This window comes from Camponotus floridanus, unplaced genomic scaffold (genome assembly GCF_003227725.1).
Source record: "Camponotus floridanus strain SB8 unplaced genomic scaffold, Cflo_v7.5 scaffold23, whole genome shotgun sequence".
In the NCBI taxonomy this organism is placed as follows: Eukaryota; Metazoa; Arthropoda; class Insecta; order Hymenoptera; family Formicidae; genus Camponotus; species Camponotus floridanus.
Window position 1 is genome coordinate 894182 of NW_020229359.1, and position 17773 is coordinate 911954.

The following is a 17773-nucleotide window of genomic DNA, read 5'->3' on the forward strand; positions in this document are numbered from 1 at the left end:
GTTTTTAACTATTTTATATAAAAATATGTTGAACAATGATAATGCTCGCAATATATTCCTGTAGTCTAATAAAATATACCCTAAGATATATATATATATATATATATATATATATATAAATATTAAAGTATTTGCATACTCTTAATTATCGTGTGTTACAGCATATGAGCTCGATATATAGATTGAATGTATGATAGAGGCAAGTATTAACCTGGTTTTGATTAATACAAATAAGGACGCTTTAGATGAAGTAATAAATATAAAGATACGGAATTATTGTTTTACAAGTTACCGAAAAAGTAACTTGCCAACATTATGATTTCTAACGAGTACCTGAAAAATTTGAGAACTATTAAAAATTTACTTTATTTAATTTAGTTATAAATAAATGTATTAAATAAAATTTATTTACTATTTCTACGTTTATCTCAGCCTATTGACAGCATATTGTTGCAAATATGGGAAGAGAAACACTTTTGAAAATATTAGTATGCAAAATACAGTCCGATAGAATAATTGATAAAAATATTCATAAAACAATAAAACAATAAAATATGTTTTGTTAATAATTAATAAAATATTTTCTTAAAATAATCTCCAATCGAAATGTGCAGCTTATTTCCTCATCTTGTTTTTATATGAGAGAAGTACAAATCTTGAAAAAGTAATCTTTCTGAAATGGATACAAATGATAGATTCTTTTTGTGTGTTATTAGAATTCATTTCCAAAATTTCAGTCTATTTGTTAAAGCTTCGAATACTGGAATCAAATTACTATAAACCTACAAAATATGCAGTTTTATTACGATATGGCGACTTTAAATACTTATGTACGTTATTATATCGTACAATACAAGGTTATATTATAATCTCGATAAAGAGCGAGGACCAAAAAAGCGTTGGGCGTATTATAAAGAGCAGATGCTACCGCTTCCTTCTCATACCTTTACGGTATCCTTTACCAAACCAACCTGGATTCTTTGGAGATGCTATGCTCGGAGTGTCCGCACGAATCACCAATGTACCTTCTTCCTGCTTCTGTTCGTTCTCCGTCTTCGTTGGTGTAAGACACTCTCCGTCACGCTGATAATACAAACAGGTAAGAGAGCCCTCATTTTCCATACAAAACGAACAAGCTGGCTTGGGTTTCGGCGCCTCTATCTGTGCATTCGGTGCTTGGATGAAGGGATAATAAAACAATGGCGTTAATTGAGGGTACATGTACATAGGAGGAAATGGCAAGCCCATGGATAAGAATGGTAACGCGGCGAAAAAAGGAGCTGGATAGGCAGTTGATGTGTCAGTTACCGTTACCGTCGATATACAGTCATCTTCTTTGTCATCAGTTTGTTGCACTGTACACTTCACATTCTCATCGCTACTTTGACTCAAAGGCTCCTTCTTAATTGTCGGCTCCTCGAGACACGGTTGAGTCGTAGTGAGTTGTTCACTGTTTTGAAGTTTTATAGCATGAAAGAAGATAGGATCCTTTGTACGATTATATTGTGGTATCTCTAAACCAAGATGACTCATTACTCTCTTCATCACTTCGTCGCATTTTCCATTTATCTTTAAAACTGCATTTTCGTCTTTCGGGGTCCATTGCAAATTGACAATGTAGAGGGAAGCTCTTTTGTGAACGGGTTTATCCATCTGCCATAACCACGGATACTTTTTGAGAACTTTTAGACTAGAACCTAAACATAGTATAATATCTGCTTGCTTTGCAGCTCTAGATGCTCCGCTCCAATTGATTGGCCAAGGTAGATTACCTCTCTCACCGAAATGAACAATGGAATCTTGCAACAGTGAATTACATCTGTGGCATAATCTTCCTGTACCATGCTGATATCGAGCAGTCTTTTCAGTGACGTCAAAGAGCCTCCAATATTCTTTAAATGGTTTACATGCCCTACAAACTTCTACATACATGTTACCATGAACTTCCGACAGAAGATTGCGTGGGATACCACTGCGTAAGTGTAATCCATCGCAGTTTTGAGAAACTACATATTTGAGAACGCGCGCTTTGTACAATGCATAAAGCGCCATATGTGTTAATGTTGGCTCAGCTTGACTCAGATCATGATTTCTGTTAAAAGAGTGTAATAAATAATAATAATAAATATATAGATAGTAAATGTAGAATTTCTTTTAAATTAGTATATTGTAATGATATTGAAATTATTAAATTATGATTTAAATTGTTATATTATTTCTATCACTGATAATTCACAATATCAAAAAAATATCTATGATGCAAATAATAAAAATAGATAGTTGATATAAATATGAATAGGAATAAAATAATTAGAATTATAGAGATAAGTATATTTGTGAAATCTTTCGCAAGTTTTATTGCGTAACAACTTTCTAATTAAGAAAGAAAATATGAAGAAATAACTGATATGTTATATTAAGTTTTAATTAAGATCCCTACCCAATGTCTTTTCCTTGTTGCATACGAGTCCAAACACCATTAGTTCCTCTATAATCAGGAATAGATGCTGCTGTACTAATACCAGCACCAGTGTACACTGTGAGGGATGTCGCTCTGCTGATTGCTGCTGCCAAGCGCATACATTTTTCATCCAAAATCTCAGTGGCATCTTCAACTTCTTCTAATCTTGCTTTTATCTTATGTCGTTTTTCTTGTCTACAAATATATACATGTTATAAACAACTTTTAATGTTTTTTAAAAAATTCAAATATTACATTACTATGTTTTTTTTATATATATATATAGATATTATACTTTTAAATATTTTATTGTATACAAAAAAAAATATAATTTATATTCATAGCATAAAAATTCTTAGGATTAAATACTGTAAAAACATTGAGATTTCTAAAGAGGTAAACTTTAGAAATCTTACACAAGTAGCTTCCTTTCAAGGTAAAATTAATTATAAATGAAAGCGTCTGCAAAAATAATTCTAAAAAAAACTTACATTTTTACAAAAGGAAAAAAAGAGATTATTACCGTAAATTAACCTCTTTCACTACATCGCTGCAGGAGGCCAATATCCCAGTTTCTTCCGCCGTTCGATCTATTTCCGATTTTTGTAAAATCGCTGCCACCTGAAAAAAAAAAGTGTCACGCTCGAGCGAGATTTGTTTACGATATATCTCCGCTTAAAAAGAGACATTGTGGGTGCCGGACGATGAGTCAGAATTCGGACGATACGTAAAAGATGGGCCTGCGAACGGGATTAAACAATGATATTGACTCGTACGTACCTTCTTTAAGGTGGCTACTCTCTCATCCTTGACTTTAAAGGCCTTCAAAGCGGCGGAACGTCTTCGCGATAGGAATTTCTCGTTACCCGTTTCCTCCATCTTTAATCAAAACGACATACACAGTGCCGTACCATTATCATACTTGATATAACCGCGTCTCGATCAATTCGCTGCACAATCTGCGAATGAGCGTCGACGTTGGTCGGCGTCTCTCGCTCGAGGTATCTTGCAATGTCGATAAAGGATTCCGTTTTGTCTTGGTATAACGCGTAGCGAGATATATGACAAATGACAGGTAATCGATCAACAAGACTCCTCCAAGGCTTTTTCAATTGCAATCGAATTCTAAGATCTCCCCTCCGTTCCCACTCCTGTCCTAGAAGAGTCACATGCACAGTCTCTAATTTGTAAGTGTCAAATTGTATCGCGGTGTATCCGTCATTCGCTTATTCACTCTAATATGATCACGTGATCAGGCGACTCTTGATTTTTTTTTATTCGCCGTTGTAACGAGTTTTCCCTACGTATTTTTCACTCAGGAAAATGTACCTGCAAATAAAAAAAATAATTGATATTTTATAAAAAAAAAAGAGAAATTTGCGAAAAATAAAATTTCGGATTCGTGATTTTTTTATATTGATTTCTAGTTTGATATATCCATAATAGTGGTTCTCTCATATTAATTTCTGTTTATAATTTGCAGGAAAAATTGCATTAAAAATTTTTCGACAATTTCTTCAATAATTCCATTCTTGGCGTTGTAAATACTTCAAAGTATTTGATTGGCCGAACAAAAGAGAGGAAACCCCTCCTGATTGGCCTTGATTGGCCTCTACCTGAGATTGTCGTAGTTACCTTCTTTAATTTGTATCATGTATATAAATATTATTTAAAAATGTCCGATGATTTATTAGCTAAGGAAAAAGAGTTTCATAGATTGAATCGCGAGCTTCAACAGAAGACAAATGATATGATAAAGGAGGTTGATTCTGTCATCCATGCTCGTGATAATTTGTTTAGCAATGCGAATCAATCGTACTTAAATTTTATAACGAAAGATGTAAAAACGATACATTCGGAAGAGAAAACATTAAAGACAGATAAACAATCAAGAACATTAGATGGAATTGTTGAAATTCCACCAAAAAAAGACAATAATGTCGAAGTTTCATTAAAAAAGGATAATAGTGTAGGAAATAATGCTATTGTTACATTGCTTAAAGGCAAGATAGATATGTTGTATAAAGAGCTACAGGCAATGCAACTTGAGTATAATAAAAAGGTAATTCTTTGCTTTATCAAGATTATACAACTTTGTTGTATAATGTTTGCAAAGAGCCCATAAAAAATTAAAAATACACAATATACATTTTTTTTCCATACAATATTCTACAATCTGTAAAAAATAAATTTATAATTGTGTTTGTAGTGTGATTATTGTAAAGAATTAGAAGTGGGAAATAAAAAACTTGATGATATTCAAATTAAATTGCATAATCAAGTAGGAACATTAAATGATACAATCACAAAGCTAGAAAACAAAAACTCTGATGCAATATCAAACTGTCAAGTTTTGAACAGTGAAAATAGTTCCTTAAAAAAGGTATTTATATATCTTTGTTGTAATATGTATTGGCATTATTATTGATTTCTTATGCTAATATCTTCTTCTAGGAGTTGGAAGGTCTTAAGAAGGAAATAAATACATTAAATCAGCAATCGACTAATTATGATGTGAGATTAAATAGATCTCTAGAAAGTAATGAAAAACTTAGGAATGCATTAAAATGTAGGCAAATAGAAGAAAAGGTACACTTAAATAGAGTGTATTTAATATAAATATGTACAAAATCTTGCTATATATATCATCTACTTTATAGGAATTAAGGAATTCAATTAGGAAATTACAAGAAGACAAGAGAATAGCCATAAAAAGCTTGGAAAAACAGCGAAATGAATTAGTGCAAGCATTTAAGAAGCAAATGCTACTTATAGATAATTTGAAGAAACAAAATGTATATATATTAAAATTCAATAATTTCTTCTATTTACATGACATGTAATGCAACTTTATAATCTTATAATTTTACAGATGTATCTAATGTCAAATGGGCAAATTCGTTTAACAGAAGAAGACTTTACAAAATTATTGGAGTGGAAACCTCAGCAGCTCTGATAAAATATTTATTGAAAGACTATTACTATTTGATTCTATAAGAGAAAGATAAGACAAATGTCATTCTGTCAATAATATCTTATAATGTGCATTTTTTAACAGAGTGCTTGTGTGTTTTTTGACATATCAAGATTAAACATTATTAAAATCAAAATATTTCGTATTTTTTCAACAAATATGATATTTATAAATTAGTACTCATAATTTTATGAATATTTTTGTTTCATTTTGCATCACAATTTAATATTACACAAAATAACAAAGGTATATTTGAAAAAAGAAAATGTGAAAAAGTTTATAAAAATTGCGGATTTTTAGTCATTGTTCAAAAAAAATATAACATTTACATTGGCACTCGCCTATGGAAATCAAATTTTTCGCAAATATTTTTGATAATTATCTTTTACACAAAAATTACAACCGAAAAAAAGTATAAAAAGAAGAGAAAAAAGTATAATGAGAAACAGTACAAAAAAATTTGATTTTGATGATTACATATCGAATTTAAATAATTTTTCTCCTTGACAATTTCAAATGCCTCATTCACAGTTTATTTATGTCAGTTTATTTACATAACTTGTGTGTATTTGTGTGTGTATGTATGCGCACGCATGCGTGCAAGGAATAATAACTGACAATAACAAACTCTTAGTGTACAAAAATTCAAAGCATCAGATTTTCGCCGCGCATTTTGACGCGAGTATAAATATTCATTATTTGCTTTTACAATATCGTGACATATTGAAAAGTGTCACGCGACGAGCTATACACTGAATTTAAAAATATGCGTCTCTCCTCTTCTCAAAATTATTAATGTTATTTCGCTGAATAATACAAGAGCATTCCTTCTGCAATGGATCCTAATTCTTAGCCTAAGATGATGTATACCGTTGTAGTACATGTCTAAAACTTACAAAAGCGCGATCAAAATTATTTTCGCAAACAATTCGTCATAAACAATTGCTCATTTATATAGAGATATTAAATAATAGCGAATATCACAAGTATATGGATAAGAACTATATATAGTATAAGTCAATATCCATTTTTGCACACAACTTAACTTGAATATTACATTTGTTTTTCGTAATTTGAAAAAATTCGCAGTACACTTTATTTAATAAAATACATTAAGTTATAATGCTTGCTGTATCTAAATATGTATGTAGTTGTTGCCCTGCAGGCAAGTATTATATAATATGGTTTAATTACAATAATTCTCAATTTATTTCTCCCTTGTTCTTCAGCCTTTTTTTTTATCATCGACAATATGTCACAAGGAAAATGTCCGACTAATATCCGAATATCTAGGGATCGTGATACATTTATGCAAATATTTAAGATGTTCTAAACGTTTTTTCTTTTTCTCTCTCGTTCATTTATATGTATATCGAGTTTCAAAATCAATCTTGAAACGATTATAACTTTCAAACGTTTATACAGAATTCTTCCTGTTGAGTATTGAAGTTGAAATTTATGTATTATCTTGTAGCTATTTTTTTTATTCATCCACAGATTCGTACGGTTTCCATATTGCACTGTAAATACCAAATATTTTTCTCTACTACATTAATAAAAATTTTACAAAAATTTAAACAAATTTACTCAAAATTCATCATTAATAAGTTAAGAATCAACATATTGATCCTTAAACCCTGTTTCAGCCTAAGGATAATTGAGGCGATCCACTACCTCTAGACATATTTTGCATTCTTAAATGTAATTTTGTCGATATCAATTTTGATCTCAGTCGCTAATTATACGAATTAATGTTAGCATTCAATTTTCAATACGAAATCATGTGTTGTAGATCTTATCTTTGTAATTTTATCTAGGACAGAATTGGCGAAATTACACTATATGCAAAAGCAATTAAATTGCTATCATTGCAATGATGGAATTTTGTATCCATGTTAATATAAAATTTTCTGGTCTCAAATATATCTATCATAAAAGTTGGGCTTTTTTTTTGCTAAAATGCATTACTATCTATGTGCTCGAGAAAATGTTTTATAATCTGTTTGATTATATTTATTGCATTTCTTTGTGTGTGTGTGTGTATATATATTATATATGGATGTATATATGATACTATATATATACACACACAGACACATACATATATAAAAACCAATAATATAATTTACAATGATCTTTTTATAGATGTAATAACATGCTTTTTTTATTTTCTTCATTCTCGTAGTATTTCTTATTTTATGGAAAATAGATTATTCTTTAATATTTTCACAATTGGAAAACCGAAAAATATTAATGATTTATTAGCAATGAGATAAAAATGCACATTTTTTAATCATTTATTTGCTATAATATTCTGTAGATTACTTAAAATTTCATTATGTGTTCTGTGATACTATGGCCAAGCAGTATGCTCTATTTTATATAGAAAATAGCACAGACAGTAACACACCTAGCACATTGATCATGATAATTATGAAATAATTTTATCAATGCCTCTTTTTTTAGATGACATTGCATGTATACATCTCTTGAAAGATATATAAAAAGCCAGAGTCTTTCCTAAATGCGACCAGAGAAGGACAATACGGTACAAAGGCATCCATGTACAGAATAAAAATATGGATAATTACATTTGAAACTTAAATAAATATCCTGATACGTATATAGCAATGATAATGTAAGTTTATTTTCGTTTTATGTATATGGCTGCTGCTGTATCGTTGTCCTAAATCGACTGATCATGCCAGATAGCTATAAGTGTCCTTTTGACCCTCTGTGCGTTCCAAATATTCTTTTTCAATTAAAATATCTATACATTTCTGGAAAAGAGAAAGAGAATTCAAAATCCATTTCTAATAAAACATTGTCCTACAATATTATACTTGTTGTATAATATTACAACAATTGTTACACATTCATTTGAATCAAGAAAAAATATTAAGAATAAATATTGTTTATATAACGGCATATATAACGTTTCATTATGTAAGTAATATAATATTATATATAAAGAATTTTTTAAAGATAGATGAATATCTTACCTTAATGACATGTACTCTCGGCTTGAATCTAGAACTTAATTGGTTCAATACTTCTGCCACCAACTGTTGATGCTTCAATACTTTTCGCATTTTCATAATTCTAACAATTGCTGCCTGAATTAGAAGTTTCCTATCTTCTTCTATGTGCTTGTGTGTAGTCTCTTGTTCAACCTTTAATTCTGTCTTCATAGGTATATTAATATTTACCCTTAGTTTTTTGCTGTTAAAATAAGTAAAATAGTTTTAAATCAATTATATAAATTATATAATGCAGATAATAGACGACATATATAAACGACATATACTTTTTGTATCCTGTAAAAAGTTCTACCGTCGACAATGGAGTCAGTTCAGCTACATCATCGCTAGCTGCAGTTAAAAGCTTAGCTTTCAAAAGTATTTGAACAACCTGTATAAAGCAAGTTTTAATATTCTTGTATTTCTGTGCTATTATATTATCTTTAGAGTATTATGCTTCTAGAGTATAAACCTTCTGTGCTATTATATTATCTTTAGAGTATTATGCTATATTACCTGTAGTAAAAAGTCCATTTTTATTTGAGTCGCATATTGCAATTGTTGTATTGTCCATGATGTAGATCCATTATATGCTAACAAAACTGCCATTTGAAAAGTTGATGCTTGCAATGTATACCTATTTTTGAAACAATTTGTATGTAACTCTCCTTTAGACATATTATACAACCAATTTAATTTTCTGCCACTATGTTGTGAACTGTAGAAAGTAGTGAACCTATGCACAGATCTCTCCAGCTGCAAATTAAATTCTCAAATAAATAAATGTTTAATATTTAAAAGAAAAATTTATATGATATTTATAGTTTTACCTCTGTTGGCAAAGAAAATGTAAAAGACTGTTGGAATGGCCATGAACCAGAAGATAAAACTTGTATGCTAAAATCTATGTCCAAAGGTTCAGCAGAATTTGTCAGATGTCTCCTAAATTGTTCATTTAGATCTTTTGACACACCAATATCCTGTGAACAGATTCAGTTTACAGATTACAGATTACAGTTTCAGATTACAGTTGTATTGCTATATGTTTATTTATTATTATTTAATAATAAAGTGAAATAAGCTTTAATAATAAAATGAATTAGCCAATAGATCTATTGATAAATAAATTGAATAAATTAAAATGCATTTTTTCTCTATATATAATAAATTAAATAAATCAAAATGCAATTTTTCTCTATATATAATTCAATAAAATACATTATCCTACCTGGAACATACGTTGTAACTTTGAAGTATATTCAAATCCACAAGCTTGTTTTAGTTTAGAGATCATAGAAGCCTCTGCATCGTCACTAGCAGACATGTGTTGCACTAATCGTTTTGCTAGCATCTTACTATAAAACTTCTGGAATACATCTTTATCTTCAATGTATTTAAATACTACCATCTACAAAGAAGGAGATTACAATTATGATCATTTCTTCACAAAAAATCGTTTAGATAAAAAATTAATGAAAAAGAAAAATATAACTTTATTACTTGAATACTTACAACTTGGTTAAGAGTATCTTCAAGTTCTGCTTCTTCCGGATTTTTACTGCTCTTTTTTAGCAGCAAATCGCAGTATTTAGCTAATAATTCGGGTGACTTACTGCTGCTATTGGCTGCTCTTGTAACAGAATTGCTATTGATAAATCGTCCGCAAGCTTTATCCAAGGCCGCGACAAAGCCGCTATCATTGTTAAATGCAACCAGCACTAAGGCATTATACTTTTTGTGTACCTCTAAGATTGTGTTGACGTAAATTTTCGGATCCTGAAAACAAAAATGAATTGTCAATATGCGATTCCTCGACATTGTAATCATTACACATTTGCATACATAATGCAATTATATTAAAATCACATGTACATTAGCCGCAGAGTCGCCGCATTTATCTATAGCTGCAAGTCCCTGATTAGCTATGTGGCTTTCCAAGAGATTTCTCAATTCTCCGAGACCATTCGGTATTCTCGCTACTAGCTGATACATTCTACCCAAATCTGTATTCTTATCAGCATCCAGCAAATTCTGGAATTCGGAATGAAATATGTCCAGGTGTTTCTCGATAAGTACTCTTTCGCATGTTTTGGCCAATCGCTCGTGAGTCGTTTGATGCAGATAAACGCGCACTCGCTTCTGTTCTTCCAATAATCTCTGTTCTGCCTATATACACACAGTAAAATATTTACATGTAAACATATAAAATACGTCCTTGTATATTTTACTACAATATATTTTTTTTCAAACTTACTTTTTTCATATATTCTGTTACAGGGTTTTGTCTAAGAAATTCGGAACTTTCACGATTATAAAATCGTTCGGTATCTTCGAGAAAGATATTTTCAAAGGAATCTTTATATACTGTTAAATTTTGTCCTTTAGAACCTGGATCATCTTCATTTAAACCCAATTCTACGTAACAATTGATGACCCCACTGACTAATCGAGTGTTTATCGTTTCACCATTACGTTCTCGTTCGATTAATTTAAGCACTGCATTAGTAACCTGAGAAAGATTACACAGATTATACTCGATAAGCTAGAATAAAATATGTATTGATATTGGCAGAAAGATTATTTACTTGTTTATGTAAATGCCTAAACAAGTTATCTCGCCAGGTTACCAAGGCTAACTGATAAATTTCATAAATTCCTTTGCGACCCTCCTCGCACTCTCTGCGTACCCAATGACGATTGAGATATGCACATACACCATTTAACACTTTACTGCTGAACTGATATTCCTCCCATTGTCTTGTGTAGAATTGCAATACATCTTCGTCCATTAAATCAACACCATGCTGTATATAAGAAATTGTGTTGTAATAATATTTATATATTTTTACTCAAAATTCTTTTTTAACTAAAAGTACATTATATGTATTTACATTATATGTATTTACATTATATGTATTATATGTATTTACTTTGAGTAAGCTGATAAGATAATTCCTAAGAAATTCACGTAGACGTTTGTATAATTCCAATCCCACTAATTGTGCACCTCCTTGTTGAATTTGTCCCTTTTTACTCTTGCTCGATGTCCTAGTTAGTTGTTGATGAACGCTTGTGCAATAATTATATACATGTCTATAGAAATTTTGCAACGTAGCAGGAAAATATCGTATTTGAAGATCAAAATTTAAAACGGAAAAAGCAGAAACATAAGAATAGGAAGAAACATCTTCTCTAATACAAAGGATACGTGTACAACTCGATGTATCTAGGTTTCAACATACATTGTCTGTTATAAACTTGTTCTATGCCTTCGCGTAAGTCTCCCCAAATTTGATCTAAATCAATCTGCTTGAGGCCTGGAGGGCCACCTTGATGGCTTCCAGCCCCTCCACCTCTATGCCCTGACATTCTGTTCCTATATGCTTGTCGAGTGAGCGTCACTGTTACTAGGTACGACTACAATTTCTGCGAAGATAAATATAATATTAATTCTGTATAAATGTAATATTAATTCTGCACTACAATGAAATCCAGACACTTATAGTGTATACATATCTATAGCAGTGCAAAGTACAATTTCTATAATAATAAAATAAAGAAAGATGAAAGAAATTCAATATAATATCTCTATATTAAATATTTAAAATACAACACAATTGATTGAATTTACAATAACAGCTTGTATTATTCACAGTAGTTGTTCAGAACACTGTGTAACTTGAGATCTTAACAATAGAAAACTGAATAACTGAACAAATGTGTATTCCAGGTCACATTTTACTGAATTGACGCCAAAATTTGTATTCACGAGAAGCAAGAAATATATGAAAGGAAAAGGTTAGTCGAAGTCAGGGATTCCGTTACATCGTGCAATACGCGACTCGTTCGTCGGGAGAAACAGAGAGATAGAGATGGAGAGAGACAGAGTGAGGGAGTAACAGAAATGTCGGAGCACAAACGAACTCGTGTTCTTCGCTCCGTCTCTCTCTCTCTCTCTTTCTCTTTTTGAATATTATATTTTTTTTTTCGCGAAAGCTTCGGAAGAAAGAGCATCATCGGTCGCGAGCGAACAAAAGCGCCCAACTTACCTATCGACGTTCACCACATAACAGGCAACAACGTTGTCGAAGGACGATTCTCCTGTGCGAAAATGCGGTGCTGAGTCAGCTCCGTCCCGCGAATATCGGACGTACAATGTTGATGTTTGTTTCCCCGTAAGAAACTCACAAGTCAGAACCTTCCCGTTACCTCCGCGTCCCCCGTGCAACGATGAGCACAGCGAGAAATCGCGCGAGTAACCGAAACCAACGTACCCAAAAACTTACCCCGCGCATCCGCTACTTCGTTTCCGATAGGTTAGGTCGCAGTGTCGCCAACCGTGACACGATCCTCGCGACCATTGAATAAAGAAGGAAGGAGTATGTGCTAGGAAAGAGCATGTGCCAGGAGCATGAAGCGAAAATTCAGTGGGGAGACAACGGATTACGTCATAAAACTGAATCAATTCTAGTGACCAATTTTAGTGACAATCTGATGGGATGGTTTCTGATTCTGACAACACAACCTCAATTTCGTTCACGTCATAAAACAATTTTATGATTTGTAATAAGTGAATTGATAGAAAAATAATAAAATTATTAAAATAATAAAATTATTATTTATAGTAAATTGTTATTTACCATAAATATGATAAATTGTTATTTATGTGGATATTCGAAAATTGAGGGTTATACCGAAATATGTAAATATGTCTCTTATGTAAATATATTGTTAAGAGATTACAATGTAATTTCACATGCAAAGTTGCACATGCGCACGCACCTAATCGGAACACTGCTCTGGTTACAGTCGAGGAAACGCTTTGAAGCGTTTGATTGACCAATCAGGTTAAAGAAATCTTTACTTAATTATTTCTTATGTTATTGAAGTGTTTGTAGCCAGTTTTATCTATCATAAAATGTCTGTAAAAACATAAAAATAATTCGAATTGTTATAATCAAAAAATACGTGACAACGAAGAAAATCGTTACTGAAAGCAATCGCAGTTAATGCAACAACTCGCCGGTGCTCATATATGTTTGCAACAATTTGGTGTTTAGTTTTCAATTTTCCCGCTGGAAAATTATGGTGAGTGCGTTCTGATTCTATAATTGGCCACATTCAACGAACTCAACAGTTGGGCAACATTACTAGATTTTCCGATGTAACTCGACGCTGATTGGTCGGACCTGAAAGTAGAGACCAATCATATTCGATTGCTACTTAGCGGTTGAGTCCGCTGAATGCGGCCATTCTCTTGGACTCTTTTTGTTAGGCTCCGCCCATCACTAACTCATCCAACTATTACCCACCAGGTGGAGAATCGGAACGCAGTCTTTAGTTAGTATGGAATCACTGGGTGAAATACGTTCACACTAGGTATTACTTGATATTCTGAGACCAGGTCATTTTCTCGCTTGCGGAATGTTTAAAAATAGTTAAATACTCGCTGATGAACAGTGGTATAAATTGCCTCGGACTTCAATTGTCAGATTGAACAAGATTTAAATCATATTTGGAGAAGATTTCCGCGCGAAAAAAAGAATTTTCCTAATTATGGCTTCGAAAATGACTCTTTCCCAGGCCTTAGGGACGGATGGAAGCGACTATAATCATAGGCAAAAAATTGCAACACACTACCTAATTAGGTGAGAAATTCTTTAAAAAATATGGAGTTTTTTCAAATTTTTTTATTGCGAACTTTATGACTCATTGATGATCCAATAATATAAATTAAATATATTAATTATATTTTCTATTTTTTTATTTTTATTATATATATATATATATATATATATATATATATATATATATAGATACACACACGCACATACACATTTCAATGTAAAGTACTATTTAAGTACTATTTAAGTACTATTTAAGTATTATATATTAAATAAATAAAGTTTTGAAGCAGATTACACGTCATTTATACTAATATACGAATTAATATAATTCATTAAAAAACTACATATATCTAAATGTGCATATGTTATCTTACAAATTAATGTACAATATGACACATATGGCATACACATATAGTATATAAGATGAATGTGTATAAAAATTCCTATTTCTATTTTTTATTAAATATTATTTTTATTTTCAGCGCAACAAATAAATCAAGACTGAAGTATTGTATATTTTTTCACTATTTATTATTTTTTGTCATGCTTGCCAAACTTTCTGCTGATATATTAGATTACCTAGACATATTCATCTTAGAAGTAGAAGAACTACAAATACCACAGGTATAATAAAAAATATCTTGACCAATATTATAAATATTGAATTTAGATTAATTATACTTTATTTTATTATAAGCATTTATTTTAAATAAATAAATTTAAGAAAATAAAATAAGTATCTCTTTGTGATTCAATTTTACATATATTAAAAATGCGATACATATATTTTTTTTTATTCATGATAGAAATGTCATTATTTAATTGATTTATTGTTTTTTCTATTTTAGCCATTATGGTGGGAATACATATGGTGCACTAGTTTATTATTATCTTTTCTTGCTCTGTCAGCAATTAAAAAAAATAACGTTAAAACATTGCAGAGATACATGATAGGTATCATTTTACTAGGTTACGGTCCATTGATATATGCCATCGTGTATTACTTTAAGGATGTCTGGACGTACTTAACTTTAGGATCCGAAGATATTTATTTGTGGCAGGTATGATTATATCTGTAAAGTGATCAACTTTATTCGATTAAATTTTTTATCACATAAAATTATCCATAAAAAATTTAATTTGGTTTTTAATTTAATTTAATTTGATATTTGCAAGATTTATTTTTTTCATTAAGAAAAAACAATTTCTGTTTTATATTTTAAGTAAAAGTATTATACTAATATCACAATTTATTTTTCAGAGTTTACCATATGGCGTACTTTGGTATGCATTTATCCTTTTAGCCTCACAAGTTCATTGTTTCTCTTTATATTTTTCTTGGAATTTGTTGGTTGCCTGGAAAACACGGAGTGCTAAAAAAATGGATTAAACTCAATAGACTAAGCCCTTATTAAATTTGATAAATTTATATAATTACAGATATATTTCAGAATGTGAGTATTCATATATGGTTTATTTTAAAAACAAAAATATATAATTGTTATTAAAAAATAGCATCCAAAATATATGAAAAATATATGACATGTATATAAAAGACAAAATATGTACTTATGTATATAAGCAAAAATATATATAAATTAGATTTATACTTTATCAAAAGATGATATTTATGAATTTTTATTATTTAATAATATATATATTTCTCTATTGAACTAAATAATATAAATAATTATCAATATTATAACAGGGTAGATCATTTCTGCCATATAAAGAAGTAATATAAGACAATAATTTATATTAGTGTTTAATATCTACCATCATTACTCACAATCTAAAGTAGCAAATATATCAAAAACGAAATAAATTTTTCATATAAAAATACAATATCACTACAAATAGTTTAAAACATTTTTCTCATAAAAGATATTTATCTATAAATATATATTTCTACAAACAAATGTATATCTATTTATATAAGTAACATCACAGATATATTTATTTTAGATTACAAATTATTCATTATTAAAAAAGGCAAGTCAATATTCAACTTTAATTACGCCATTTTTTATGCGATGCCATTTTTTTTACTATGCTTATTTTTTAATCGATTTGCTTTATTAAAGAATTAGATTTTTCATAATTGTATTTTTAAAATTTTAAATTTAACTTATAAATATTTACTTTGCTATTTTATAATCTTTCGAACATCTATTGGTTTATTTAACTTTATGGTTCTATTGGTTTATTTAACTTTATGTGTTTATTTAACTTCATGTGTTTTTTTATAATAGAAGCTCATGTCCTCACTTAATCGCATTAGGAAAAAAATCTAAAATTATACTCTTTAAAATTAACGTACAAACTGTTTATGTATATTTGATTTTTATGTATTAAATTTGTAATTTTCAAAAATAAAAAATACATAGAATAAACAATTTAATAAAAAAAATAAATAATAGTCTATATACAAAAATATAGAAATATTTTTTAGTCTCTCCCCCAAAACATAGGTCTGGCTACGCCCATGAATCTGAGTATTATTTTTGAACATCGTTTATTTATTTTTAATGATTTAACGAAAATAATTAGTTGAGATGTCGTATAATTTACTTTAAATCCATGAATTATATTATTAACGCTGACTAAAGACTGTTTTAGTTTGATGCATATTTTTACATTGATCTAAAATTGTATGTACTATATTCTGTTCATACATTTAATACTGTTGATACATGAGAATGCATTTCGCAATAATGAATCGTTCTTGAGATTAAAATTTTACATTGAATTATATTAATTGATTCAAATTTTGATAATTGAAATATAAGTTTTATGAATTTGCGATTCTATTAATGAAATTGCATTCTTCTACTTCAAGTAAAGATATTGTTATTTAGATATTCCGCAATCGAAGCCGATGATTTGATTTGTACCTTATATTAGAAGACTCTAGTTTAATGTAAAGTATTACAGTTTTCATCTCTATGATTAAATATAATAATAAAGTAAATTATAAATCATTACCCAGGTAGGAAGCACACGTCATTTTGATGTTTCAAATTAGTCATTCGCTGACTAATTCTTGACGTTTTTATAACGTAAAAGTAACGGTCTAATGTCACAGATTCTTGACATCGTCGTGATATGTACCGCATTTTGACGTCATAAAATATACCATATTTTGACATCTTTTTATTAGCATAATATATTTAATAGCGTTGTGTCGAATAAAGCAGATTAATCGATTCGAGAGCATTGAACAATTACAGCCATTCTATTCTTCAAAGGATCGATTAAACTACTTTATTTGAAAACGCTGGAAAACAAATATGGTAAGAAAATAGCTCACAAGTTTTATATTTGTTATTTTATTTAAACAAATAAAAGAATTTACTTCTAATATCATACAAAATTTTAACAAATAATGTGTTCCGTTGCCTGCATTTTATAAAAATATATTTTGTTAACCAACTGTATTATAAAAAAATTATAAAAAAATATATTTTTAGAAATATATTATTTATTTAAAAATATATTTCTAAAAATATATTACTATAAAAAATATATTTGTTGGCACTTTAATTACACTCGATTGATATAGTTAATATTTTCACTGTTCACTAATTTAATGAATATTTGAATACTTGCACAATAAAATTGAAAACAAATTATATAATAAAAAATAATAATAAAAAATTGAATACAAGCAACATAATTCACAGATAAACGC

The 17773-nt window shown here is 29.6% G+C and overlaps 4 protein-coding genes across 6 annotated transcripts; 2 read left to right on the forward strand and 2 right to left on the reverse strand.

Annotated features, from left to right (window-relative positions):
* Window positions 1–576: 576 nt before the first annotated feature.
* LOC105249518 (NAD-dependent protein deacetylase sirtuin-7) lies at window positions 577–3435 on the reverse strand. Its single transcript, XM_011255046.3, has 4 exons — window positions 3242–3435; window positions 2985–3082; window positions 2441–2656; window positions 577–2092 (listed from the first exon to the last, which is right to left on the reverse strand). The coding sequence occupies exons 1-4, from the start codon at window positions 3338–3340 to the stop codon at window positions 925–927; spliced, it is 1581 nt and encodes a 526-aa protein (XP_011253348.1). The 5' UTR covers window positions 3341–3435; the 3' UTR covers window positions 577–924.
* On the forward strand, window positions 3104–5564 carry LOC105249517 (polyamine-modulated factor 1-binding protein 1). Of its 2 annotated transcripts, none has more exons than XM_025408770.1 (6): window positions 3104–3233; window positions 3945–4523; window positions 4671–4844; window positions 4916–5050; window positions 5122–5256; window positions 5334–5564. In XM_025408770.1, exons 2-6 carry the CDS (start codon window positions 4137–4139, stop codon window positions 5415–5417), a joined length of 915 nt encoding a protein of 304 aa, XP_025264555.1. In that variant the 5' UTR covers window positions 3104–3233; window positions 3945–4136; the 3' UTR covers window positions 5418–5564. The 2 variants fall into 2 exon arrangements, with proteins under 2 accessions (XP_025264555.1, XP_011253345.1); XM_011255043.3 differs by lacking the exon at window positions 3104–3233 and adding an exon at window positions 3422–3536.
* Window positions 5565–7694: 2130 nt separating this feature from the next.
* On the reverse strand, window positions 7695–12803 carry LOC105249516 (cullin-1). Of its 2 annotated transcripts, none has more exons than XM_011255041.3 (13): window positions 12505–12803; window positions 11664–11881; window positions 11386–11548; window positions 11041–11259; window positions 10710–10964; window positions 10328–10621; window positions 9968–10231; window positions 9684–9863; window positions 9286–9435; window positions 8972–9211; window positions 8743–8846; window positions 8438–8657; window positions 7695–8215 (listed from the first exon to the last, which is right to left on the reverse strand). In XM_011255041.3, the coding sequence occupies exons 2-13, from the start codon at window positions 11822–11824 to the stop codon at window positions 8135–8137; spliced, it is 2331 nt and encodes a 776-aa protein (XP_011253343.1). In that variant the 5' UTR covers window positions 11825–11881; window positions 12505–12803; the 3' UTR covers window positions 7695–8134. The 2 variants fall into 2 exon arrangements, with proteins under 2 accessions (XP_011253343.1, XP_011253344.1); XM_011255042.3 differs by lacking the exon at window positions 12505–12803 and adding an exon at window positions 12087–12486.
* Window positions 12804–13783: 980 nt separating this feature from the next.
* On the forward strand, window positions 13784–15597 carry LOC105249514 (protein jagunal). Its single transcript, XM_011255040.3, has 4 exons — window positions 13784–14103; window positions 14565–14706; window positions 14931–15143; window positions 15344–15597. The coding sequence occupies exons 1-4, from the start codon at window positions 14012–14014 to the stop codon at window positions 15470–15472; spliced, it is 576 nt and encodes a 191-aa protein (XP_011253342.1). The 5' UTR covers window positions 13784–14011; the 3' UTR covers window positions 15473–15597.
* Window positions 15598–17773: the final 2176 nt, after the last annotated feature.